At 45.8% G+C, this 27,500-nt stretch overlaps 2 protein-coding genes across 2 annotated transcripts in view; one reads left to right on the top strand and one right to left on the bottom strand.

Annotated features, from left to right (window-relative positions):
• TNNI3K (TNNI3 interacting kinase) overlaps positions 1-27,500 on the top strand; it is a 2,902,528-nt gene that overhangs the window by 2,501,955 nt on the left and 373,073 nt on the right. The gene's annotated exons all lie outside the window — the stretch shown is intronic.
• Positions 13,796-27,500, bottom strand: part of LRRC53 (leucine rich repeat containing 53) — a 102,124-nt gene continuing 88,419 nt past the window's right edge. The window contains exon 7 of the mRNA XM_085600216.1: positions 13,796-15,927. Coding sequence (XP_085456342.1) covers positions 13,796-15,927 — 2,132 coding nt within the window. The remainder of the gene's footprint in view (positions 15,928-27,500) is intronic.

Raw genomic sequence — 27,500 nt, 5'->3', positions numbered from 1 at the left:
AAGGCCCATAATCCTTAAATTGTTGCGACGGGAACGCGCTTTAAGATCTTCGGTCTTATCCTGTAGCACCTGCAGCACCTTACCAATCTGCTTGTGTTCAGTGTCCATCATAGTCTGTGCCTCCTCTACCTCAATGACCCGTTGTTCCGACATAGCCAACCTCTCTGCATGCTTGTCTATTCTCTCTGACATTCTCGCCCTCATCTGCCACTCAGGGAATTAGACCAGCCTCGATAAGCCGGGGGTTGAAGCTTTGTTGAAGTAGACACCTACAGCAGGTCCCCGCAGCCAGGGACACCTCACTGCAGCTTGACCACAGGATTACATGTCCTGGGAGACACCCTGTACCGCAGCACGCAACGGGGAGAGTCTTGCAGCGCTAATTGAGTGACCCTTCCAGCACCAGCAACGAGAGGCCGGCTACCTCTCTATAGCACCAGGCTCTGTGAAAGTCAGCTCAGGCCCCCGCACTCAGTTCAAAATGGCATTGTTACCTTCCGGGCTTTCCTTCAGGATCCATTCAAGCAACAGGCCACTGCCAGACGCTCACTCTCTAAAACCTGCCTCTGGTGATTACAGGAGCTGGGGAACCACTGTGCGATGCAGTCCCCCTTGGTCAACACCGCTCACAGCCAGTATTCATCATCACCAGGGCGCTGCAGAAGCTGTATTGCGTAGGAGACTCTCTCGTGTCTCCAAGCCCCAAAATGGCTGGCCTCACCAGCCACGCTCTCTCTGTGGTTAGAGGCTCCTCGTCATTCTCGCGGCACTCAGGGAACACCAGCCGCCTTCCCATCTCAATCGAATGCCTCTGGGCACCACAACAACAAGCCGGGTCACCTCTATTTCATGTCCCAGGGGAGCCGCCGTCAGAACCTGCTCCCAGCAGAGGGATCTCGTAGCAGCGCCGCGCCGAACACCTGAGCTTCCTCCGCTTTCCCGGTTCCCGGAGCCCCAGGACCCCACAGGCACTCAGCGCTCCGAGGTGCAGGACTCATCGCAGTCTCTGAAAGTGCCAGGTAAGCGCACTTCTTCCGCTCAAGCTCCAGAACCACTAGCAACAGGGCAGTCGCCGAATGTCAGGCCGCCCCACCTCCTTCACACTAGCCCGGGGATCACGGCCCTGTGGTAGGCCGCCACTGGCAGACTCCGCCCGCTCCCTTGTCTGACGGAGTAGAGGGACCTGAGTCGAATCCCAACACACTTGAGCTCTTCCGGAACGAAGATCGGCCCAAAGCGTGTCGTATATCGCACCCAGATGCAGGATACTTTGAGGATTATGCGATGGCGACGCAGAGCTTTCTGCTCAAGCGGCCATCATCGTTGCGAGCAAGCTCCGCCCCCAATGGGCCATTTATATGCGAAATAACACCAGTTTGAGGGCCTCAAAGAAAGGTGATAATGTACTAATGTTTGTAGTCCTACTTCGGTTGCTGCTTGCAGACAAGAGATTTTTGGAAAAGACATTGGGCCTGATCTCGTTCAGAAAGCCCTCTGGACGACTCGGATCTGGAGAGCTTTCCGAATGACTCGCACTCCGGGAGTCCGAGCAACCAATTCCAATGTGTCCATATAGTGATGAACTCGGTTTGCTCTGATTCCCATTGAACTCAATGGGAGCCCGTGTACCGAACGTGTACACAGGCTCCCATTGCAAAAAGGGGTGCCTGCTACACTTTGCATGCCTGGAAAGGGGGACCCATGAGTACCTCCATGCGACCAATTCGGAGGGCCTGGGTGAAGGGGAACTTGCGACAGCCCCCCTGAAGCCCAATTCACACAGTCTTTTCATCCCGGCAAAACTAAGTCGATACGGCTGTCCAAATCGTGCATCTTACTCGCTCGTTTGGAAGCTGTCTCAATTGCGCGGCACGAATCGGCTGAGAACGAGTCGGACTACCAGGATCGGGTTAGGAAATGATTTTGTCGGTACAGGCGAGATCTTCGCATCGTACTTGGTCATTGAGAATGGGGGACGATTCAGTTGGAAACATACGCTCCGAACCGGAATTACTCGTTCCGGAACCTGTCTGGAGGCCTTCCAAACGAGATCAGAATAGGGCCCATAGTCTGTAGAGGTGAAACACTGTACTAAAGCTCTTTGTGGTGGAATATCTCTATCCCTATCTACCAAGACTCACCTTTGTGTATGTGTAGGAACTTGGACTAATGAAGGGCTAATTTCCTCTACTTCATGATTCACTGACTAGAGCCTCACTGAGGCTGATTTAGCAGCATTTTCAGATCACGGCTGATTCAGATAAACAGTCTTGCAACAGAGTTTCCACATCTCAGACTTTCTTTAGGAGGCTAGGAGATAATGCTGCAGTAATTAAGATGGTGGTGAGGACATACTGGAGGCTCATTCTGAGAAACAGCCCTGGTGATGTTACCAAAAACTATAATGATATCATGAATCATGCCAAGATACTATTATACCAAAATAATCCTTATGTAGTAAAGGATCTCTAGAAAAGAGTAATACATTGTGTAGAATTTTGTTGCACTCCTGGAAGAATACAGGAGCTCAAGAAGCAGCATCTTGGCTGACTAACAGATATGTTTCCCTGTGTAACATATTGTTTACATTCTTATAGTTTTCAGAGAACTCATCAGGTTGCAGTGAATTTACATTGTTGTAGCGAATGTAGTCATTTGAAAGAATTACTGAAATATGCTGGATTATCAACAGAATTTATATGGCAATACTTGATTCACTTTAACACAGTAACCTTAGACTTTAAATTGTACAAACATGATCATCTTTACCATCAAATTAGAAAATTGATGCATACAAATGTTATCATTTTCACTGACAAATATTTACAGCTATTTCAGGAGAAGATCGCAAGAGTTTAATTCACTGTAAAGACGTCTACGTTACTTGAAAACAGAAATGTATGTGTAACTTAAACTGTGAGCATTATGTTTAATAATGTAACTTTAGTGTTATAACCCTCTTTACATTTTTAGAATTGGAATTCACTCAAATGCTAGCAACTGTTGGGAAATGTTTTCATAATGCTACAGTTATCTAAAAAACTCGTCAACTTTAGCACAATGGCTCATTCACAAAAACTTAGCCTGGTCATGACTCAAACAGTCACTATCAAAAACTCAGTATTCCTAAATACTAAAGAGACAACATTAATGGGTGCCATTTATAGTATTGCATGCATTTTCATTTCCAGAGTAGTTTTCTACAAAATGAGGCGTGGCCACTTCAGTTTGTGAACAGGAAATAAGGGACTTTTGTTAATGCCATCAAGTTAAATTACTCACACTATCATGCTTATTTACTTTTGAGCAAATGTTACAAGTCTGTGTCCCATTTTGTTTAATCGATCAACAAAATTCTCAAAAATGCTATCAAGTTTTCCTTTTTAGTGCTTTAGTTTTGAATAGATATCTGTTGATCCAAGGGACGTGAACAGCATCAGGAGCTGGAAACGTTGCTCGGGAGGCCTTTCAAGCTCAATGACTCTAGAGGTCTATTGTAGCCCATGGATGAATCCTGCCCCACATTTTGGGCTGGACATTTTCATACACTGGGTCCCTTGTACTAGTCTGTGAGTCTCTTTTGGCCTATTTATTAGGGTCACAGCATGATTATTCGTGGGCAAATGAATGAAACAATGACTAGATAACTCACTCATTGCTTCATCTATTCATTCATTCATTTTGTTATCAGCTGCTGCCCATGCAGGTAAGATCAGTGGGGCCGAGTTGGGAGGGTGATTTGACAGACAACCACGGGGGAAATTAAATAAATGATTAATTTTCCCTCTGCCTCGTCTGTCGAAATCCCCACCTACCCAGCCACAACCTTCTTACCCGCACTGGCCGTGTCTGTTTATTATGGCTTTTACACCAGTGTTTGGGACACTACATGATTATCCATGGTGTCAAACCAAATACAAAATTCTGGTAATAAGTTAGTGCGCACTTAATGAAGTTATTCCCAACTGAGAAAATGGTGAACACATATCTTATTGTTTTACATCATATTTTTTAAAATGAGATCAAAAAAGTGCAAGACATGTTTTTGTCAAGTTCTAACTGCTTTACTATGTCATTTGTTCAACTGCAGTATCACAGCTCAGTACTGTGTGTGCAAGTTAATAATTAGAAATATAAAGCACAGAAAAGAGGCTGCAGCTGCAATCTGAGGTAGGCACTGTAGCCTTGGCACAGACACTTACTGTTATTTTATTTATATTGTTGAGTCCCAGGGCCGTTTCTACCCTTAGGCAAGGCTAGGCGGGCGCCTAGGGCTGCAAAAACTAAACATGCATGCATGCGCGTAACGCAGTCCCAGGGTGCAGAAGGCCCCAATCCTTCAGGACTCATTGCCCCATTTTGTCGGGGGTCAATGAATATCTGTGTTGTTCGGCAGAGTCAGGGGCCCCTCATCACAATCTGCAGGGAGTAGGGCCAGACATCACTTTCTGTCACGCCACTGAACGGAGGTCAGAAAGCAAGAACCATGTGGATTCCGGCTATGGGGGCTCTTTTTCTGTTGACCTGGCCTGTGACCCTGGGCAGTGTGCCGACAGCAGGACACAAGAAAAGTGCTGCATATGTTCTCACATGTGTTCAGTATGTGCTGTACCATGAGCTGCAGTCTGGGGGTTGGGAAAGAGATAATGGGATACACCGCCCCCCCCTGCGCTCCCCTTCCCACCATCACTAACATTCAAAGGGCCTCACTTGGAGCACACATGCATTTTTCCAACCTAGATGGAACGAGGGCCTAAAAACACCACTAGGCAGCAGCCTTACAATGCCACAGGGACTGCTGGACCAGGCCTGGCTCTTAGAAGCCACGTCTCAAGTTTCACGGCACAATATTCCTGTTTCTACTCATGCCTTCCTTTACTGTTGATGTATCTTGACGGCAGGTGTACCGTGAGTGCTGCCTGCTCTGTGCACCTTTGCAGATGTTACACTGCCCTCTGCTGGTAGTGTCTGCCACTGTGAGCCTGTATTTCTGTCTTCTGGCCTCCGTACTCTGGTAATGTTCACTGCAGCTGTGCTTCCCCCGTTACTGTCACCTGTCCCTGTGTTAACATTACTGTCGCCATGGGGACCCACCAGCTCTTTGGGATATTTAATGCGGACTGAAAACCATGCAGCAGAAAAACATGTACATAATATATTGGCACAAAACTCGAAAAGTGACATTCCGGTCTGTTTATTTAAAAAACCCAGACATCACTTTTAAAACTACAGATCTCACATGTGGGGACCGCGTGGTGGTCTCCTGCTTGGAACAAGCTTTTGGAGATGGTTATAGAGCATGAAAAAACTGACAAGGAGTTTTTTTTCTAGGCTAAGTAAAAATACATCGAGGCGGGTAAAAGGAAGCGCTTGTGTCGTTTGAATGGCACATTAGTATTCTGTCGCACTTTGAACAAGCATTCGCAATGCACTAGGTCTCGCATTTAAGCGAGTTTGAGCTATTGGCATTGTAAATGACAATGCCTAAAACAGAAATAAAAGCATTGTCATTTACAATGCCATTAGCTTAAACTCGCGTAAATGCGAGACCTATTGCATTGCAAATGCTTGGGATCACATGGAGTCTTCCACCCGTTAAGTACTAAGAGTCCTGTGTGCCTGTGTTATTATTGTACAGCTGGTACCGGGCCCGCCCCGAAAAAGTTTATCCTGGCATTGCTTGATATCTTGTCTAAGATAAAGCTTGCTCTGTCTCGAGAATCTCGCCCCATAAAGCAGCATACTATGGGTTGGTTTGATTCTGCGTGGGTCTGTGTTGGGTGTGATTGGAGGTGGTAGAGGCCAGTAGCCCTACTGTTCTCCCAACTCAACCCCATGATAGCATAACTGAGTTAATACCCCTCAGAACAGGGCAATAACTTACAGAGCCGAAACAATTGACACAGATGACTTACTTTAATACAGATTTGACAGTTCAGACTAGATAGAGAGGCACCAAAGCAGGCCTCTATTCCCCAACACCTGGATGACAGGGGGCGAGAGTGATGGGAGTAATAGGAAGGGGGCAGCATTTTTCAATTCTCGCCTAGGGCGGCAAAACACCTAGAAACGGTCCTGTTGAGTCCAGTGAACCCTTCTAAAGGATGTAGGATTTGCTTGACTCCAGTTTGACTATTTTATGTTGCCACCACAACCCCTCCCCCCATGTGTTTGCACTGGACACAAACATGTAATATCCGATGCCATGCCTCTCGGAAATGGTCAGCTATAAATTGGCAACGCGTCCACCCTACACTTTGCCATACAGGGGGCATTGGCTCTCCGACTCAGATAATCTTTTTTGACTCGCAAATTCTTCACAACAGCAAGCAGCCTTTCTTTTCCTTGTAGAGTTGACTTTCACTCATGACGCAGAGGTGCCTAGCTCCACTTTAGTGTAATGGTCATTATCCTAGAAAGGTAAATTTAGGTGTGATTCCTTCCATGTTTTTACTTTATCGTTGTTATTTTAATTATACCTTTGGTTACAGTAAAAACTACTAGAAAGGGAGACTCCAAGGTGAGATTAGACTGGACTCCAGTTCCACTATTATAATTTGCTTCTCCCGTGTTTGAGCTGGAATTTAAAATATAAAATCCAAAGCTATGCCCCACGGATATGGTGGGCAATACCTTGACAACGCTAGCGGGTCCCCAGAGTGGGTGCGCTGCTGACACACCAAAGGTGCTCAAATGGCAAGTCCATCTGCACTCATCCATGCCTGAGCTGTGCCTAGTGCTAGCAACCCTGGCCCATCGGATATCAGTTCATTCCAGGTCATAGTCAACTCAGTGGACCACCTGTGTTTGCTACAACCTATAGGTAGGTCGAAAATTCACTGCATTCCCATTGATATAAGTATATTCTCTAGATTTAATTGTAACTTATGTCGAATCCTCTGACTGGTACACTGAAATCTGAATCTATCACCTAACATCTCAAATGCCACGCAACCTACTTGCCATTCAAGTTGATATCAGGGTACTTTATCAAAGTAAGGTCATTGCTTAGGACCAAAGAAGAAATATTTGATTTTATTGATACGTGTATAGAGGATATTCCTTTTCTAATCCTTTTTTTCAGTCTCCTGTTTGCTGATGAGTGCCCCTGAGGGTCATACCTCATTCCTACACTATTTAATATCTCCATGTCACCATTAGCCTTTCTGGTTAAGTCTTTATGCTTCAATATTGTCTCGTATGCAGATGACACACAGACAATCGTGCCCATATACCATCAAATTAAAATTCCAAAAGTGTATGTTGGCAGTGGCCCATTGGATGAGTGAAAACTGCTTGAAACTTAAACCAAGATTCTTCTCTTTATCAAACAATCATTATTGCAGATTCCATGATGGTGACCTAAGGAACTAAGGTCTCAGCTTGCATCGGTTAGTTCTGTAAGAATCTTTGTGTCATTTTTGACAACAGCGCGCTTTTTTTCTGTCATATCAGTCCTTTGCCCGTCACCTGTTTTCCTATGCTGTACACAAAATATTTCCACTACTTTCTATCTCTTTGTATAAAACAAGTGTGCACGCCCCTCTCTCTTCTCTGGTTGACTAGGGAAAATCTTTAGCAGCAGCAGTCTAAATAATTGTAAAAATCCTGATATAGGCTCTGAAGGACTCACAGTGGCTTCCTGTGCCTAAACGCACCAAGGGCCAGATGTACGACCCTAAATTGCATGTGCAAACGGGTTTGTGACCCGTTTGCACATGCAAAATGTTACAGGGCCATGAACAATTCCTAAATAGCGAGTCACAATTTATTTGCGACTCACTATTTTGGGACTGCGAGTCGCTATTAGGAAGGGGCGTGCCAAGGGTGTCCCTTCCTAATAACGAATCCCTACCCTATGTAAGAATGTTTTTCGACCGCAATTGCGGTCGCAAAATACTTGCAAATTACTGCCCTCTTCAAGAGGGTGGTAATGGAGTCGCAAATGGGAAGGGGTCCCTAGGGGACCCCTTCCCCTTTGTGACTGGCTCCAAAAATAATTTTTTAAGGGTAGGCAGTGGTCCCAGGGACCACTACCTGCCATTAATAAATGAAACAAAAACATTTCATAATTTTATCTTTAAAATGCATCCCATTTTCCTTTAGGGAAAATGGGCTGCATTTAAAAAATAAAACTGCTTTATTGAAAAGCAGTCCCAGACATGGAGGTCTTCTGAGCTCAGCAGGCCACTATCCCTGGGATGGCCAGCCATTACCAATGGGGTCGCAAATTGTGAGTGACTCATTAATATTCATGAGCCTCGCATTTTGCGACCCCATTGGGTAATGCTATCAGTGTCTCTGACACTGTTGTACATTTGCTTTTGCGACTCCCATATTGCGACTCGTATTTTTTTGCAATTTGCGAGTCGCTAAAGCCAATGGTCGTATATCTGGCCCCATATGTTTCTAGCCCTCTGTTTCACACACAAAGCGCTACACAAAATGGGCCCAATTAATACTACTAAGAAATGTGCATTCTGTGGGTCCTCCCCCTCCTTTGCTCCGTCTCCCTGCCACAAGTTCTGGACCCTAAGATCCAGCTATGCAGACACAGAGAGAGTCTTTTTTTATCACCGAAACTTTGGAATTCCCATGCACTATATGCCGGAGAATTTTCCAACCCTAGGGGCATATCAGCAAGGCGAGGTGATAGAATTATCGCCGCTATTGCGGCCATTTTCGGCCGAAAAGCGGTGATAATTTTATCGCCTAATTAGCAAGCTTCGCTAACATTTCTCCTATCATCAAGCCCCACGCTATGAAGCATAGTGGCAAGAAAAGTAGCGATAACCCCTGTTATCGCTACTTTCCTTACACCTGCTTCAGGACTGACTTAGCCATGATATCCTATGGAAGGTGGATATCATGGCTAAGTTTGTGAGTCCCTATCATCAAGCTAACGCCACATTGCGTGAGATTATCGCTGGGTTTCCAGCGATAATCTCACATTAGGCAGTTAGCGTGAGTATTTTTATCGCTTTTGAGATAAGCGTTGCTAATAGCACGCTATCTCAGCGATAAAAATCCACGCTAGCCGGCGATAATTATCCTAGCGCTAAGTGCGCTTAGCGATAATTATCGCCGGTTGTTGCCGATATGCCCCCTAATCTTTTCATGAGAAAACGTAAAACCTGGATACTCAAACTGACATGGGGGCATATTATCAAGAAACAGAGTTAAAATTATCGCCGCTTTAGCAGCAGAAAACTACTGCTAAAGCGGTGATAATGGGCTCGATAATGGCCCTTCAGAATTCCCATAGAAGCCCATGTTTTGGTGACAACATGGGCTTCTATTGGAATTCTCTGCGGCATATTATCAAGCCCATTATCACCGCATTAGCGTCAGTTTTCTGCCGCTAAAGCGGCGATAATTTTAACTCCATGCTTGATAATATGCCCCACAGTCTATCTCTTACGTATTGCTCCAGGGTGTTATTGAGTCTGTCAGCGCCAGGAAGCTCCTCGGTTAATAACTGTGCGCTACAAACTCACCTTTTAATCAGGATGTAGCTCCTGTTTAGCTGGTCCGCTATGATTAGCAAACAGCAAACGAAACATTTTTAGTGACAGCATTTACTATTTACGCATAGAAGAAGCATTAAACCAGCATCCAGAGATGTGATACACGAGTCTTACAGTACAGGACACTGCTTTTGTGGCATGTGACATTTTAATCACCACACTTTCGTAAATCGCTGCCGCATGAGCAGGTTCATTTGGATATTTTAAAACAAAAAATATGCAGCGATTGAGCGCGGGGGAAAAAGCACTGGAGTAGTATTTCGAAAGAAAAGTCGGGAAAACAAAAGCAACATTGCTGAACACACTGATGTTATTCGCGGGAGACCTGCGTTGGAAATTCAACGCGAAAATTAGTAATGAGGTAGGAGCCTCACGCTTATACCAGCGGACTGTGTTTCCACAGTATAATAATGCAAGTAAAAGGTTCTGGGAGGTATTTAGAAAATTGTTTTTTTTAAAGCATTATTAGCCGGAGAGGTAACATTGGTCCTGGTGAGTTTTCACTGATTGAAGCTAAGATTGCCATCTAGTGGCCGCAAATAATGTATCATTAAAGATGCGCAATTTCTCAAAATCCTGAGAAATGAGGGTTAAAGGTATAGTCATGAGTAAGGTCGGGTCTCGCAATCATTGTTAATTACAAACACTTATCGATTAGGCATGACAGAGGAAGGAGGCTGCTGTATGAGATGCGAGTTCCGTATCATGGGAAATAGGGAGAAGCAAGGAGACACTTCAGCCCTTAAAGAAATTGTGTAACGTCAGTTTATTTATTTTTATTTATTTTATTTTTATTGTATTTAAAAGGTTTTGTATAGCGCTGGCTAGACCCGGAGGTATCAGAACACTTTACAGATGCAAGGGAAAGGCAATACAGTGGTACAGTAATTACATGCAAATGCAATCAAGTACATGGGAATTTCACCATCAAAGAACAGGAGAAAGGCAAAAATCTTAGAATTCAAGGTTTAGATACAGTTAAATAAAATAGGGGAGGTATAACCTAGGGGCACACCCTAAAATATAACAAAGAATCATTTGTAGGGGTAAGAGGGGAGGGGTAACATAAGAGAGGACAGGACAACTAAGCAAATTAAAAACCTACAGTCAAGAAGTTAGAGACGACAAAAAAGATGAGAAACCAAGGAGCGCAATGACAGGTGTAAACAGTAAGGAGAACACAGGGAAAACGAAAGGTTGACAGGTTAGCAGAGAGATGGCCTGTTCAGGTGATCAAAGGATATTGGGATCTAAAAGAATTATGGACTTGAGTATTTATTGAGGAGAAGTTGTTTTAGGTCTCTTTTGAAGCTGAGGTAGGAGGAGTTGCATCGAAGGTCCCTCGGAAGGGCATTCCAGATGCTAGGCGCAATTCCTGAGAAGGAGCGAGTCTTAGTAATGGGGGAACAAGGAGAAGGGCATTAGAGCTTCTCATCTTTCTGGTGGTTCCCGCTCTTGTCAGTTTATTAGTTAAGTAAACCGGATATTGAGAGTGGATTGCTTTGTGGGTGATGCAGGCAGTCTTGTAGATGCATCTTCCTTTGATGGGGAGCCATTTAAGGCATTTGAGGGCAGGCGTGATGTGATCCAACCGTTTGCAGTTGGTAATAAGCCTGGCAGCCATGTAGAGCACGGCTCTGAGGGGGCTAGGTGAGATTTAGGGGCTCCAGTGAGAATAGTGTTGCCTTAGGGAAGTTTAGAGAGGACTAGTGATTGAACGACCCATTGGAAGTCATCTTGCAGGATGAAGGGTTTGATTTTTTTGAGGTGTTTAAGAGTGAAAAGTGCTGGTTTGGCTGCGTTGTTGATATGGTCCTTCAGAGTCAAATTCTTGTCCAGGATGAAACCTTGGGATTTTGGTGAGTGTGAAAGATTGAGGGGACAGTTAAGGGCATTGAGGTCAGAGATCCAGCCTTGGATAGGAAGATGGTTACTTTTGGGGGAGAATAGAATGTTAAAGGGATCATATAAAAGACAAGAGACTCAAGTATGGAGCTAATATTGGTGGTTTCCAGAGTAGAACACAGATACGTATTGCACAGGAAGAAGCACCAGTAATTTGTATTTACAGGAAAGAAGTAGCAATCCAGAGTTTGAAGATGTATACTAAGAGACTGGTGGCAGTAACCACTTATAAGGGAACAACACATGGAATGACAAGGTGTTCGCATAAGCCCTGAAGAAGCGCAGTGTGCACGAAACACGTGTTGGCTGTATAAGAAACAAACTATGTGAATGAATAAAGAAATCATAACAAGAAGTTCTGTTGTCTGAAACAGTTGTTTATCTCAGTATTGTATTGTTTATATGACCACACTGGTAGGGTACTGATGTACAGAGATTTTAGCACGGGGCACTATTCCTGTTACCAACTTTCTATCGATATATCTATGTACCTATATATCTACATATATATATAATGCACACTCCTGTTGAATCTTACTGCCATTGAACACCAGGGCAGTATGTTGTATGCATTGAAGTTAATACGCACTGCCTAGTGATGTACGCACACGGAATGGCGTATATATTGTCTTTAACAAACACTAACATTGAATCAAAGGGTCGAATGGTATTGCTTTTAATACACAAGGCCCTTTAGTCCTACAGCAGAATGTTGTTTCCTTGACTCATGATGCACACAGCCATACATACCATGGCAGTATGACTATATATTGCTTTTAGAACAGGCTACTGCTGAATCACATGACATTATGTTGCGCACATGACCTGTGATACACACTGCCATTGAACCCCATGGCAGTAATGTATTTGTATGGCCAGTGATGCATTCTGTCAAAGTCTGTCACAGTGGGGGGTTGTGTATACTGTTAGTGATGCACACGCAGCCACTGAATCCCTAGGCAGGATGGTAGATACTCTCAGGGCGTGAAACTGGACGGCTGCTGCCAGGTTCCAGCCCAGGCAGTAATTAAAAACTGACTTTGAAACTGGACCCTACTTGGCCCTATATATTCATGCCCATAAGGTTACAATCAAGCACACTGGTCAAACTCTCAACAAAGACTGTAAGAAAGGCAGGCCCTGTTAATTTTCTACATGTTTACCTCATCTTGAATTCCCGAAGAGTATTTACGATTTCCAGAAGTTCTGATTCTGTAGTATTCATGCAACACACCACCCTTGTATGCAGCATACAGTGGAGTGAGACACATCTATGGGAGCTCATGGTGAGGAAGAGTGTTCATGGAGGGGAGTGAATGAGAGCTCTGGTTGAAGGCAGTGCAAGCGTCTCACGGTGTCTGTCAGAGAGCCATAATATTGTTAAGACTGCACGTCTCTACAGTCCTTAGCCTCCCTGGCCTCTCTTCAGGGCTCACAAAACAATAGTCAGAACATTGCCAATTGTAAATACAATTGTATGTGACCGAGTGAAGGAGGAACACAGATGCTAAAATATTGATTTTGCCAAAGAAAAAGATAATGCTGTGTTTGCAGGAGCAGAGAAAAAGTGTTTGTGAATGTGGGAAAGAGTGTGAGGCTCATGAAGGGGAGGTGATGCAAGAACAGATTGAAAACACAGTGATGAAGAGAAAGGTTATGGTGTGCGAGGTGTGCGCACGGAGGATTTCAGAAAAATGTGGGGAGAAAAACGATCTAAGTGACTAAGAGTGATATACTGCAGGCAAAAGCGGTGTGAAACGGAAACAGGAGTGATTGAGAAACTGAAGAACACTATCACACGATTATCAATGTTTAGTCACCGACTCATGTTTTCAGAATTGAAATGTTTCCAATTCTGATTCTAATTCATCAAAAACAAATTAATTCGTGTTACTCATTGAAATGATCCTGCGAACAAACACTGGCTAGCCAATAGGTCTGGATTGGTGAGGTGCACTGTGAGACACGTCTGGATGTAATCGCAGAGAGACAACCAAATACAGGTCAGGTGGCACGCTGTATAAAGCACAGAACTGTATTTCAGTTTTAAGTCACACGCCTCTTGGGAAAGATTGCTACATACACGTCTTTGGTCATGCCATTCTTAGAGCCCCTCTACCTTTACCATACCATTTATAGAAGTCTACATTCTATATCTAGTACACAGTACCACTAAACCTCATGGCAATAGGAGCTATACATGCCCTGTGATGCACACTAACATTGAACCCCACAGCAGTATGTTGTTTACAGGACTGGTTATTCAAATTGCCATAGAATGAATGTGAATATAAATCACCTCCGATGCAGTGCCATTTTTGGATAATAACTACTGCTAGATGTCCAGATGTACAATTTGGGCACTATTTAATCTTCCTGTTAACGTTCTGTGCTCTGCTGTTTATCTGCTCTGGGAGCACGAGGCAGATTTTTTTCTTCTGACTATCTTCACGGCGCAGGGGCTGCGGCTCATTGGGACCAGCATCGCCTTCCTTTTGAGGCGTTTCTGCATTTTTGCTCCTTTCCGTGAGGTACTGTGTTACGTTCATAGGCCCCTCAGACTCTCCCCCCAGGATCATCACAGTGGAACGGTCCGAGAGGCCAGCGCACGTGGCTGGCGTTGCCAGGGAAGGTGCGAGAGCGCAGCGGTTGTTGTTCGAATTATTTTGCTCGCTTTGTTTTTCCTCTGACGGTGACGCAGTTAACTGCTGCTGTGTGGGTTTTGGAGCAGGCTTTTCAGGCTCATTTAGTCTGCTCGGAATTAGAAGTGCCTCATTTTCTGCTTCAGAACTAATGTCTTTGAGCTCTTGCGACGCGGAGAGCACTTCACCTCCCCCTAATGGCATTTCACTTACTGGCTGGGCGCTGTTAACTTTGCCAGGTTGATTGCTTTGAACTTCTTGCATATTAGCTGCACTATCTTTATGAACCTGCCCATTACTATTAATTTGGAGGTCTGTGTTATTACCCTGTGACATGTTTATAGTTTCATTCGTTTTTTTTATGTTCAGTACCATTAGAATGGTTGCCAATTTGACAGGGTTGGCATCCGCAGATTCCAAAGGCTCGTTTTCTAAATTAGCAGCCTCGTGCCCAGTCGCTGCATTGGTGCTGCCAGGGGCTGTGCTTGTTTGCTGCACTTCGGTTTGTGTTTCAGGTCTTTCAATGCCGGGGTCACCATCCAGGTCAGTCTGCGGTTCTGCAATGATGCCCCCCTCCTTACTCTCTGCGTTGGTTTGTCTCAAGTGGTCGATGGTCGCACTCACTGGTGATGACACGCTGCTTTCCTTGTCAAGTGCATTGCAGTTATCAGATGCCAGTGTACCGGACTCCTCGGGAAGAGAGCTGGCATTAGAGAGCTGTGACGGCGCAATGCTAGGGTTTCCTGAAGAGACGCGTGCTGCCAGAGCTGTGTCCAGTGTGGTTTCACACACTTTTGATGTCTCTATGACTTCTGTATTTCCACTTCCTCTTTCTTCCTCTATTTTTTTCAAGTGTCTTCTTCCTTTGCGGTTTGCATTTTTTTTCTCCTGGTGTGACCCTGGATCGTGCTCCACGTCATCGCTTGCTTCTTTTTGTGCACAGAGAGAGTTGTGTTTTGCTGCACTCATTCCTTGTTGGAGGGCTGCACCCGATTGTGCCAAGCTGGGCTGCTTGTGTGCTTTAAGTCCCTTTCTACTTTGATTGAGTAATTGTGTTTTTATATTTGGATCAGCTGGGTGAACCCTTACCTTCCTAAAGGGATGTATATTTATTTTCACATGCAAAAAATCTGGCACCTTTGTGCTGATCTTAAGCTTCCTCTTGGTTGGTTTTGAAATCTTCCCTTTCTTGCATATTCCTGCTGTCTGGAGATGTTCGTCTGTCTGCCTCCTTTCCCTTGACTTTTTTACACTGTTATTTTCTAAAATGACCATTTGTCGCTTGTTATTCTTTGAAGTCAGATTCTTCTGCAGTTTAGTTCCACTGGAAGAAGTGTTCACCCCATTTGACCCATGTTTCTGTTCAGGAATATAAAAAGTAACACATTTTGGCGCATGTGATTTTGTAGTTACCTGGGATAAGTGTGCCTTGTCATTAGCCAAAAAGCAACGTTCTAGTGTGTTGTCAGGTTGTGTTTGCCCTTTCTCATCCTGTGAGTCTCCTTTCTGCCTTTTACAGTTCTGCATTTGTTCGCAGTCCATATATTTGCAAATGAGAGTGTTGTCAGGCTGCACAGAGACATTCAGGCTCTGCTCCAGAAGTACACCGTGGTCCCCAAGCTGTGATCTATGTTTATTGCCTCCTCTTCGCATGGCATCTTCTTCTGAAGCCACTCCTCTGGTAGCTACTAATGATTCCTGAGCGTCGAGCCTGTCCCAAAGATGCGTTAATCTTTTCTCTGTGCCTGATGGGGGCTGCTGGCATTCCCTTGTCAAATCCACGCCAGGCTCCGTTCCTTCAAAGATATCCTCGGGCTTTGAACTTCTTATAATAAGGTGATCTTCATCGAAACCTGTTGATGAAAACCAAGTTGAAATATGGCATGTTATCAAGTTCGAAATTATCTACAAAATCATCTCTTCGTAGGTACAGATTAACACTCTCTTACTGATGTCCCTACAATTAAGTGAACAATTTCTGTTATATTAATGTACGTTTGCCATAGTTTTTACGGTCAAGCCTGCGAGAGCATGCACTAGCACATGCATCTCAGTTGTGAGACGCTTTTGTATACAGGAAGGGCTTGGAAGCCGCCCGTTGCTTATTATTTATTGGCTTGAGTGGCACTCTTCTTTACAGCCTCGTAATTCATCAAGGCAGGCCTAACATAATTTCCGTTACTCTTGGTGGAGCGGGGACCAAGCACTGATTGATTCAACTTAATCAGTGCCCGTCTGCTGCTCTCAACATGATGGAGGTACTATTTTGTTCTTTTTAACTTTTAGTGCCCTGCAAACAGAAGGAATGTGACTGGCATAAAGGTAATCATGCCAGGACAAACAAAATTGCAAAGATAATTTTCTACAGTTAACTTTCCTTTATTTTGCCATGTCTTTTCTCATTTTGCACTCATGTTTTCTTTTGGTTTTGATTGTGGGCGGTGTTCTCTAGAGATGAGGATTATGTTATTTGTAAAGCAACATTGTTTCTTTCTAATGTGTAATTTCTGAAATGATGCTTTAACACATAATCGTGCAGTACATGGCAATCCACTCCATTGCAATCTGCCCCACTTCAATACACGCCAATTCACCCCAACTCACCCCTCACTGATTCGCCCCACTCAATTCAATCCACCCCAGACCAGACCAACCCAATCCATACCACTCCAATCCAAACCATTCACTCCAATCCAAATCACTCCAATCACCACAATCCAATCCTTCCACCACACCCACTCCAATCTTCCCCACTCCACCTTGCCCCACTCCAGTCCAAAACAATCTGCCTCACTCCAATCCAAAACTATCTGCTCCAGTCCAATTGTCTGCACTCCAATCTGCCCTACTCCAGTCCAAAACAATCGGCCCCACTTCAATCCAAAACAATCTGTCCCACTCCAAAACAATCTGCCCACTCCAATCCAAAACAATCTACCCCACTCCAATTCATAACAATCTGCCACACTCCAATCCAAAACAATCTACCCCACTCCAGGCTGCCCCACTCCAATACAAATCAATCTACCCACTCCAAATCGCCCCACTCCAATCTGCCAACTCCAACCCACCCCACATCAATCTGCCCAACTCCAATCTACCCCACTCCAATCTTTCCCACTCCAATCCAAAACCATCTGCCCCACTCCTGTCTGCCCCACTCCAATCTGCAACACTCCAATCTGCAACACTCCAGGTCAAAACAGTATACCCCACTCTAACCCTCCCCACTCCAATCTGCCACCCTCCAATCCAAAACAATCGGCCCACTCCAATCGGCCCAATCCAATCTGCCCAACTCCAATCCAAAGCAATCCACCCCTCTCCAATCCGCCTCATTCCAATGCGCCCCACTCCAAAGTGCCCCACTTCAATCTGCCCCACTCCAATTTTCCCCATTTCAATCCACCTCACCACACACCAACCCATCTACGTCTTCCCACTTCACCCCATTGCAATCCAATCCACCCACCCCAATCCAATGCACTCCATCTGCCTCAATCTACTATGCTCCAATCCGATCCACAACAATCCACCCCACTCCAATCCAAAATAATCTGCCCAACTCCAATCTGCCCCACACCAACCTACCCCACTCCAATCCAAAACAATCTGCCCCAATCCAATCCAGAGAAATCTGCCCCAATCCAAAACAATCTACTCCACTCCAATCCAAAATAATCTGCTCCACTCCAATCCAAAACAATCTTCTAACTCTAATCCAAAACAATTTGCGCAACTACAATCACAACAATGTGCCCCGTTTTAATCAGCCTCACTGCAATCTAAAACAATGTGCCCCACTCCAATCTGCCTGACTCCAATACAAAACAATCTGCCCAATCAATCCAAAATAGTCTGGCCCACTTCAATCTGCCCCACTCCAATCTAAAACAATTAGCCTCACTCCAAACCAAAACAATCAGTCACACTCTAATCTGAACCACTCCAATCAACCCCACTCCAATCCAATCCACCTCACCCCAATCAAATCCACCTCATGTCTATCCAATCCATCCCACTCCAATACAATACAATCCACCCCACTCCAATCCAATCCACCCCACACAATTCAATCTACCCCAATCTAGCCAAACCCAATCTATCCCACAACAATTCACCACACTACACCCCACTCCAATCCACCCTACCCCACCCCACACCAATCCAATCCACCCCCACGCCAATCCAATCTACCTCACTCAAATTCTCAACACTTTATTACACCACACTCCATTCCACTCCACTTCATTCCACCTCACTCCAGCCCACCCTTCTCAATCCAATCCACCCCACTCCAATCCACCCCACCCCAATCCAATTCACCTCACCTCATTTTATCCCACCTCTCTCCAATCCACTCCACTGTAATCCAATCCACTCACTCTACTCCAATCCCCCACTCTACCCCAGTCCAATCAACCCCAGCCCATCTCAGTCCACCCCCACTGAATCCAATCCACCCAGCCAACCATACTCCAATCCACCCCACTCCAATCCAATCCAGCACACTCCAGTCCACCACACTCTAACCCAATACACCACACTCCATTACAATCCACCTCACTCCAATACAATCCACCTCCTCCAGTCCAGTCAAATCCATCCACTCCATTCCACTTTGTTCACCCCATTCCAAACCACCCTACTCTAATCCAATCCATCCACCCCAATCCAATCTAATCCAACCCACCCCATGTCAGTCTACCCCACTCCAAACCAATCCACCCCATCCAATCCAACCCACTCTACCTAATCCAATCCACCCCAATCTACTCCAGGCCAATCCACCCCACTACCTCTATCCAATCCATCCAACCCACTTCACCCTATGCCACCCCACTCCACTCTAAGCCACTCCACTCTATGTCACTCCACTTTACAACACTCTACTCCCCCACTCCACTCTACGACACTCTACCCCAACAAATCCAGTCTACAACACTCTACTCCCCCCACTCCACTCTAGGACACTCCACGCCACTAACTTGTAGCCGTGCCGGACAGCAGCCACACTGGTGTACAATATTGCAAAACCACATTGCCAAAGTCAAAAGCTCTTGTGTAGGCGAGACCTATTGGCTTTGCAATGCTTGTTTATTGTGTTACTGTGGTGGGTTAATATGGAAATAGTGAAAGCAATGATATACATGGTTAGTTTCAGAAAATCTTGTCTTCTTGTCTTGTTTGTATTTTTTCAAGTAGACTATTTAGATTCCACACGTCATTCAGAGATGCAGTGCCTTCACTTTGGAAATTGATTGTCATGGGTGGTATTACAGAATCGGAGAACATTCCAGACACCTACCCACTAGTACCATATTTCATATAGACCCAGGGATAAATAGCATGTCTTATCCCTGTTGGGAGAAGTTGGCCTGATGTATGCTGTCCACTAGTTATAGTGGGCACCCTGTATCAGTCCAAACAACCCCTTATTGGTTATAGGTTAAAGACAACCTTTATTGAAAGCTATCCTAATGGTAGCTATGGAGAGAAGACTTCAGGATATGTCTTGAAGGAATGTAAAGCAGCTTGTTTTACCAGTCTATAATCTCTTGAGTCACTAAATGAAAGAAATCCACACCAGGTATATATATAAAATATATGTATTTATTACTAAACACACCCTCCTAGTCTCTTTATGAGACTAGAGGTCAAAACACATAAGTTACACTTCAATAATCACAGTAAAATAGCACAAATACACGTCAGGCCCTAGGGGCGAGCCAAACCATATACTAAAATAGTGGTATAAGAACCACGACTTAACTAGACACAAGGCCTAGAGCCCGTAGAATGGCTGGGCCCCGAGGAACCACCCAAGGTAGTGGCCCTGGGGACCCACGAGGGCCGTGTGAAGTGTGTGAACACAGCCGCGAGCTCCCATTAGCTTCTATGGGGAAAGTCGTGTTAGATTTTTTAAGATTAGGGACACTTAGAAATGAATCAGGACCAAACCCTTTTGGACTTAGGAAGTTCTAGGGCTAGCACCCACGGGAGCACCGGAGTACTCGTGTTACCTCACCCAGGGAAGCTGGGTGCATAGGTGTCTTTTGGTGTCTGGTCGCATCGTCGATTTCAATGGAAGCTGGCGAAGAAGTACTGCTGCCGTGAAGATGTGAAGAGTCCGAAGAGATCCAAGCCTGGATCGAAGATGTGAAGAACCTGAAAGCAGATGGGACAGATTCTGGGTCACTAGCCAGTGACCAGGAAGGCAATGAGCAGATGCCCACTGATGCCGGGTGATTTCAGGTGAAAGAGGTGAAGCTTGACTCTTCATCCACGAGGACCAGGAGGCATCAAGGACAACCAGGAGCTGGATTCGAGCTGTCCCATGAAGGATGTCGAGTGCCCAGATTGGACACAACAGCAACCCAAGCAGAAACAAGAAAGATGCTTCAGTGCAGACCAGCAAGGTCTGTGGGACTCACCACTTAGTAGGGAGTTGGGGCACATCGGGAGCAACCAGGAAAGCCCAAGGAAATACAAAGTTACCCCCTCAGGGACCCACCAGTCAACGGACCAGGGATCGCGAAGGGACCTCAAGACGAAACACAAAATGGCGGCCCACGGGTCACTCGGAATAACCAGGCTGACAATCTTCGGTGGATTCAGGGCTCGAGGTAGGTTCTACAAGTCAGCCCACGCACGACTTCAGGAGACACCGAGAAGTCAATGCACTTGCAAAAGTGCACGGTGGCCAGGAGTTTCGGTTCCACACTACTCACGAGGACTGCGGGTCTCAGCTTTGCTGGGGACTTGGGTCAGCCTCTAAGATGTCTGGAAATCCTCTTCCTGGGCTGAAAATACTTCACAGTCTGGCGTGAGCTTTGATAATGCAGACAGGCAAATTGCTTTGTTGGTGCCTGCCAAGCAGGGGAGTCACTCCTTGACCCCAAGGGGGATTTCTTCAGTCCTCTGGTCTTGAGCAGAGCGTCGAAGCTCCAGGATTCAGCTTCAGAGTTTCATCCAGGGTAATCTAAAGTCCTAAGGACTGGGGTCCCATCCTTATACTAAGGTAGGGAGTTGGACATACTCTGGGGACCCACCTATGGGAGGGTTTGGAAAGAGGGGTGGCTACACCCATTTCCTTTGTCCAGTTTTGCGCCAGAGCAGGGGCTGGAATCCCCTGAACCGGTTTGAGCTGGAATTTGCAGAGGGACACCAAATGTGCCCCCAGTGCATGACTTCAAAGCACTCAGAGAGTGCTCCCACCCAGCCCCAATACACATAAGCCTGTCTGGGAGGTGGTTACACCTCCCTGTGACAGGAAACCTATTGTCCAGCTCTCCCCTTCCGGAGTTTCGGTCAGCAGCAGGAGGCCAGGCCTGTGTTTGTGGCTGCAGCATTCATTTTGTGATGCCAGGGCTCTATTAAGTTTCTACCGGGTATACCAGTGCTGTCATGCCTCTCCCTCTAGAAGGGTGGGATCATTCTCCCACACCAGTTACTGGTGTGGGGGTATGATTCCAAGGTGTTTGACACAAAACAGGACATGTTTCCGTGCAGCCAGTCCAAAGTTAGCATTTACCATTGGGTTATAATGCACTTAAGAGTATATGGTCAGGCTGCACTAGTGACAACCACGGAGAAGAGATTCCGAAGGCTGCAAAGGGGCTCAGCTCATGCCTGGGCACCCTCTCACATATAACCAAGCACCCTGCCTTCAGGATTGATAAGACCTACCATAGGGGTGACTGATAGGTTTGTATGTGCAGTATATGGTGGGATATAGTGAACCTATATCTCAGTAAGGGGTGCATGCACCACCTTACCCAGGCTGCAGTAGCAGACCTGTGGTGTCATTTTGGGTGGCTTTACAGGGGTGGCATAATACATGCTTCAGCCCCTGGTAGGCCTCTGGGGTACCTATGCCCTGGGTACATAGTATACCATATACTAGGGACTCCTAAGGGCACCTCAGATCCAATCTGTAATGTACCTAAAGTACATGGATTCATTTTAGAGAGGAAGCAGCTAGGCTGGGGCCCTGAAAAGCCGTGTCCCAGCCAGACTAAAGTAAAAAAACAGTGAAACACCAGCAAAAAGTGGGGGTAAACATGTGAAGCAGATCCTACTCTCCTACACCTGTGGTGTCAGACCACCTAGTGCTCACTTTGCTGGTGTGTGCAGTGGTGTCACAATTCAGGGATAGTAGTTAAAGACACAACTCCCAAAGAACCACCACATAACATGGCCAACACATACAATGAGCTCGATGTCGATGCACAGTTTGGGGCCTGTGGCAAAACACTTTAGTTCCTTTTCCCAACCCAGGACGTTTTTCAAACTTAGAAGGTTTATAGATTATTATTTTTATTATTGTTTTTTTACTTCAGTTTGTTCCACCTTCATGGTTGTTCCATGTCAGTTGACAATTGCACACTACAATTAAAAAAAAGTGTGCTGCAGTGACACTATTCCGGTCCTTGCTAAAAATCTTTTCCCTTTGATTGTGTTCCATCTACCTAAAAACCCCAGCCGATAACTATGTTCCTTTTTAGGTTTCGCCTCTGCAGCGCATGCGCTGTCTCAGCGAGAGATGCTGTAAACAGTATAGTGGGGAAGCACCGCCCACTTTCTGCCTATCTTTGTGATTGGCTGAAATCCTAAATGCTGCAATCTGATTGGTTTTCAGCAATTTAATCCCGCCTCCTGACGGCCATGTCGTCATTTTTCTCCTTCCATAGCTATCAGCCCCTTTACTTTCAAAACATTTTTGTTCCCCTGACTCCCCCATTCCCTCCCGCAGTCCGTGGCTTCTCTGCCCACCACCACCCCTCCTCCCACTCCCATTCGTATCTTCTTCGAGGCATGCACTTTTATTTACAATGCAATAGGTCTCCCATAAACAAGAGTCCTCTTGCATTTATAAATGCTTGTTTTGTGCTGGGATTGGCTGGGGGAGTTTGCACTCTATTTTGCCTGACCTGTCCACAACACATGCGCATACTATGTTTTTCATGCTGAAGGAGTTATGTTCATGTTTGCAACACGGGCCAATTCACGGCTGAAGGCAGAGACAGCACAAGCAGGGAAACAAAACAGGACAAAGAGAAGCGCGCCGGGTTGGGTATGCTGTCCTTGTGTTTTTTTTATTCGTTTCTGCATGTGAATTTCTGCTGTGGGTACACGTCATGGTCTGTTGTATGTAAGCGTGCTGCGGCATCAAATTACATTCTTCACTTGTTTTTAACTTTATTCACAGTTAGCAGGGCACAGCCTTGCTGCCAATCATATTTTTTGTTAGTTACCAAGTGTCACTCGTAGAAGGGGCGTGCTCTCCAGGTCTACACCATGCTCACGCGCAGACATTGCAAGCAAAGACCGCGGGGTAGTCCATCTTTGTCTAGTTACCAGTCCTCCCACAACAGTCGTGCTGGGAACAATCCCTAGAGCCGTGTGGCCTTGCAGCCCTGCCTAAGCCTTTGGAGACCTGGCAGTGCCCGCCTGCCTCCAGCTCCTTTCAGTTAGTACAGACACATCTCCTACAGCGTATCTTCCAATTGCCATCCAAACTTCTGGCTCCTGCCGAGGTGTTCTTCCAGAGCGGTTGCTTTTGCAGTTTGGTGTGGTTTGTACAGAAACATGCTCTAATCATATCTACGGGCGTCTAGCTAGCAGATGCTCAGACATGGGACTTGTCACTGTGTGAGTGTTAAATGTGCAGTTTCTTATCTGCGAGCATGTATCCATCAATATCTTATTTTATGTGTGCAAAAAAAAAAATTTCAGAAGCGCATTGGTCCGCTAACTCAGGGACGTCACTAACTTCGCTCCTGGCGAAATGGAAGGCGGGACTGGAGAAAGAACTCACGGACAGAGACTGGGCAACTATATTGGAGTTCCCCAAGAAGGTCTCCCGAAATGCTAAATTTAAATATATACAACACATGATCTTACAGGGCCTATCTGACCCCAGATCCACTGAACTGTATCGATCCAGACGCCCAACTTTCCTGCCCTAGGTGTCAGGAGGCGGTTGCTGACCTCCTCCACATGCTATGGTCTTGCCCACGCTTGCAAACTTATTGGCAAACAATTGGCTACAGAGTCCGAGAGGTCACAGGCACGGCCGACTGGATGGCTGTGGATAGCTGCTTACTAGGTCTGCATAAATGCCCCAAGGAATTGAAAGTGCAATATATATTTGTGAAACTGGCTGTGCTGTTGGCGAAATGGGCCATCACTATGAGGTGGAAATCTGCCCACCATCCTACAGCAGCAGTCTGGCAGGCGGAAATGATCAGGTGGGGCACTGCAGAAAGCGCTATCCTTAGACAGGAGAAGTATTGAGGCCACCTCAAAACTCCCATTTCCATGGTTTGGGATCAAATGTTAGAGACACTTAAAGCCCTTGACTCACATACCCCCCGGTGTCGCCAACTGTGTCCATATCACCTGCAACCCCCCCTTCCCCTATGGCTGACTCGCTTGGCACTGAGTAACAACCTGATAGAATTTATTGTTGGTGCCCAGGGATATATGTTATTGTCTACTCCACCTGCTGGAGTTTGATTCCCCCCTTTTTTTTCTTTTCCTTTTTACAATTGAGACGGTGTAGGCAACTTTTTTTCCTAAACACTACGGTATTGTGTGGACCAATGGACCAGGGAAGGGAGGGGGGACTTTTTGCGTGGGTTTTTTTTCCTCTTTTTATTTCATTTTGCTGTTTATTCATGTGTTTTTTAAGATATGTGGTTCTCTTAAAGGAAAACCTGAGTTTCACTCATTGCTCCGATGGCTCTGTGCGCACAGTGCCAGATATACCTTTATGTATTGATGCATTGAGATGTTGCTATGTCGAGTACAAAATGCGTTACTGAATATGTATATGCATCTGCAAATTGAAACTCAATAAAAAACTGTGTTTAAAAAAAAAGATACAAATTGGGCAATATCGGATCAGAATCCAGTGGTGGGTTGTCATTGCCCCCTCCAGCCCCCGAGTCCAACATAATAATGTAAAGCAAAGCACGGTGAATGACCTCAAATAGCAGGTACTTGATGTAGCCAACCCTCCTGAAAGAGAAAGAGACATTGCTATTATTCTACATAGACTGGAATGTAAATATATCACCATGTGTGGCTCGATTTCAAATGGACTTAATTCACTGGAAAAGTGGCAAGGTTTGGTCTCTTCATGCCAGGAGTGAGTTTTTTGGGTCCTTTGGAGAAACTATTTTTATATGTTTTGAATACAGTGCATTTTAAGGAAACATTTCTGCCTTGGATGTGAGAGGATGGAATCTGGATGATTTCAATGCAATTGATATTCATTGTTGTAGGACATGGCTCTTTTTTGCAGGGTCATCCCTGAACTTTTTGCCTCCCTCCTGTATTTTTCTGACCAGTTGTCGGCTGTTTTATGACTCTGGGCACTTTACCACTGCTGATCAGTGCTAAAGTGCATATGCTCTCCCTATTGTAAATTGATGTATGGATCAGTGACTCCATAATTGGCTGATTTGATTTACTTGTCAGGCCCTAGTACAGTGCACCAGGGGTGCCCAGGGCACGTAAATCAAATGCGGCTGGTGGGCTTGCAGCACTGGGTGTGCCACCCACAGAAGCAGCTTGTAAAGTGTGTCTCAGGCTTGCCACTGCAGAGCCTATTTGCAGTCCCTGACTGCCATGTTGACTGGCCGAGTGAACCCACTTGCCAGTCCCTAAACCTTCCCTTTTCTTCATATCAGACACCCCTATGGCAGGCCCAAGGGCAGGGTGCCTTTTAAGTATACGGTAGGACATGCCCTGGTGTGTGTGGCATTTCCTAATAGTGAATTACAGCCCTTTCGTTTTTCACTATTGCAAGGCTACCTGTTCCCCATAGGCCAGATTGGGCAGTTTGATTATTACATCTTATAATCCTAACTGACTCCGGGAACTAGGTAGAAATTCGAGTTTAGTATGACTGAACTCAGAATGATAAAATACATCTTTTAGTGAAGTTGGTTTTAACATTCTGTGTTTGAAAATACCGCTTTTAGAAAGTAGGTATTTTCTTGCCTAATTGTCCAAGCCTGCCTCTGCTAGGTTGTGTATTGTGTGTCTGGTTTTGTGGGTGACAGGGGCTGGGGGATTCCGGGAGGAGGGTGAGTCAGCACAGGGCTGAATAGAGAGAACTGCATGTAGATGGGTGGGAGGAGCTGCACCTGGGACCTGAACTGGGCTGTGCCTTCCCTCCACAATGCTGGCTCCACCTCCTGTGGTGCATCTGATGTCCCTGGCCTGCACTGTCAAAGGAAAGAAGGAGTCTTGTCAACAAAGTGCTCCAGGACTGACCAGAACTGGTTTGGACTAGGCAAAGGCCTCTCTGCCTTCAGAGAACAAAGAGAAAAGTAGTATAAATATGGGGACCCAGACCCCAAGACTTTAGATCACTTCTGGAGCAACATGTCATGTTACGGCGCTTGCCGTCCCCCTCCACGAAGACGCACACACAGAGACGACCCGAAATACTCACTTCCGGGCGGAAGTCGAGTACCGGTCTAGTCATCCACAGGAGCACTAGGGTCAAGGAAGCGCTTCCGGGGGAAACGCTTATACGCCGCGTTTCCCGCCGGCTCAGCGCTTCGTATTCATTGGAGTTCCGAGCAGCGAGGAGCGAGAGTGACCGTCCTGAAGCCGAACGGAAAAGAACGCCGTCCCTATCCCGTGGAACCTGTTTCTACCTTCGTCCACGCTTCGGAACCAGTCCTGGCTTCTCAGGTTTTTCCTAACCCTTGCCCCCTAGCCTTCTCGGGCTGTTGAAGGTTTCTCCTGTTCTTGTGCCTGTGGGGAGTGGAGCCTACCATTGCTGATTTTGCCTTTTATGATTTTGCACAGTTTATTTGCCTCAACGCGCATAGCGCCATTGCAGATTTCCATTGCTGATTTTGCCTCGATGATTTTGCCTTTTGTTATTTTGCACAGTTTATTTGCCTCAACGCGCATAGCGCCATTGCAGATTTCCATTGCTGATTTTGCCTCGATGATTTTGCCACAGTCTGTTTTTGCCTAAACGCGCTTAGCGCTATTTCGGTTCTCCATTGCTGATTTTGCCTTTGATGATTTTACCCATTAGTATGTGCTAATACTATAGAGGAGTTACTTTCTCGCTGTGGCGCCTTGCTGTTTGTTTTCTCTACTCGGAAGCAGGGGTTAAACATTGATTGCCGCTTCCAGGGTTGTTACAGGAAACTAGCTTGATTTCCACTGACCACGGTGTGAGAGCACCGACATTTGCTTACTGCATAGCCTGTCCTTGGCCTGTCACCTACGCTACGGCCGTGTAGCGACCGGCGTTCCCGCAGTAGGGTGAGTTCCTTGAGTCTGGGACAGGACATAGCTCTGTGTGTGCTTCCATTGTGGTTGTGGGTTCTTCACTGACCATAGTCTTCCTCTATCACAGGTCATTCCGAGATACCCTGCACCCCTACCC

This window comes from Triturus cristatus, chromosome 4_2, assembly GCF_964204655.1.
Source record: "Triturus cristatus chromosome 4_2, aTriCri1.1, whole genome shotgun sequence".
Classification (NCBI taxonomy): Eukaryota; Metazoa; Chordata; class Amphibia; order Caudata; family Salamandridae; genus Triturus; species Triturus cristatus.
Note: the sequence above shows the minus strand (reverse complement) of the source record. Positions and strands in the feature narration are given on the sequence as shown.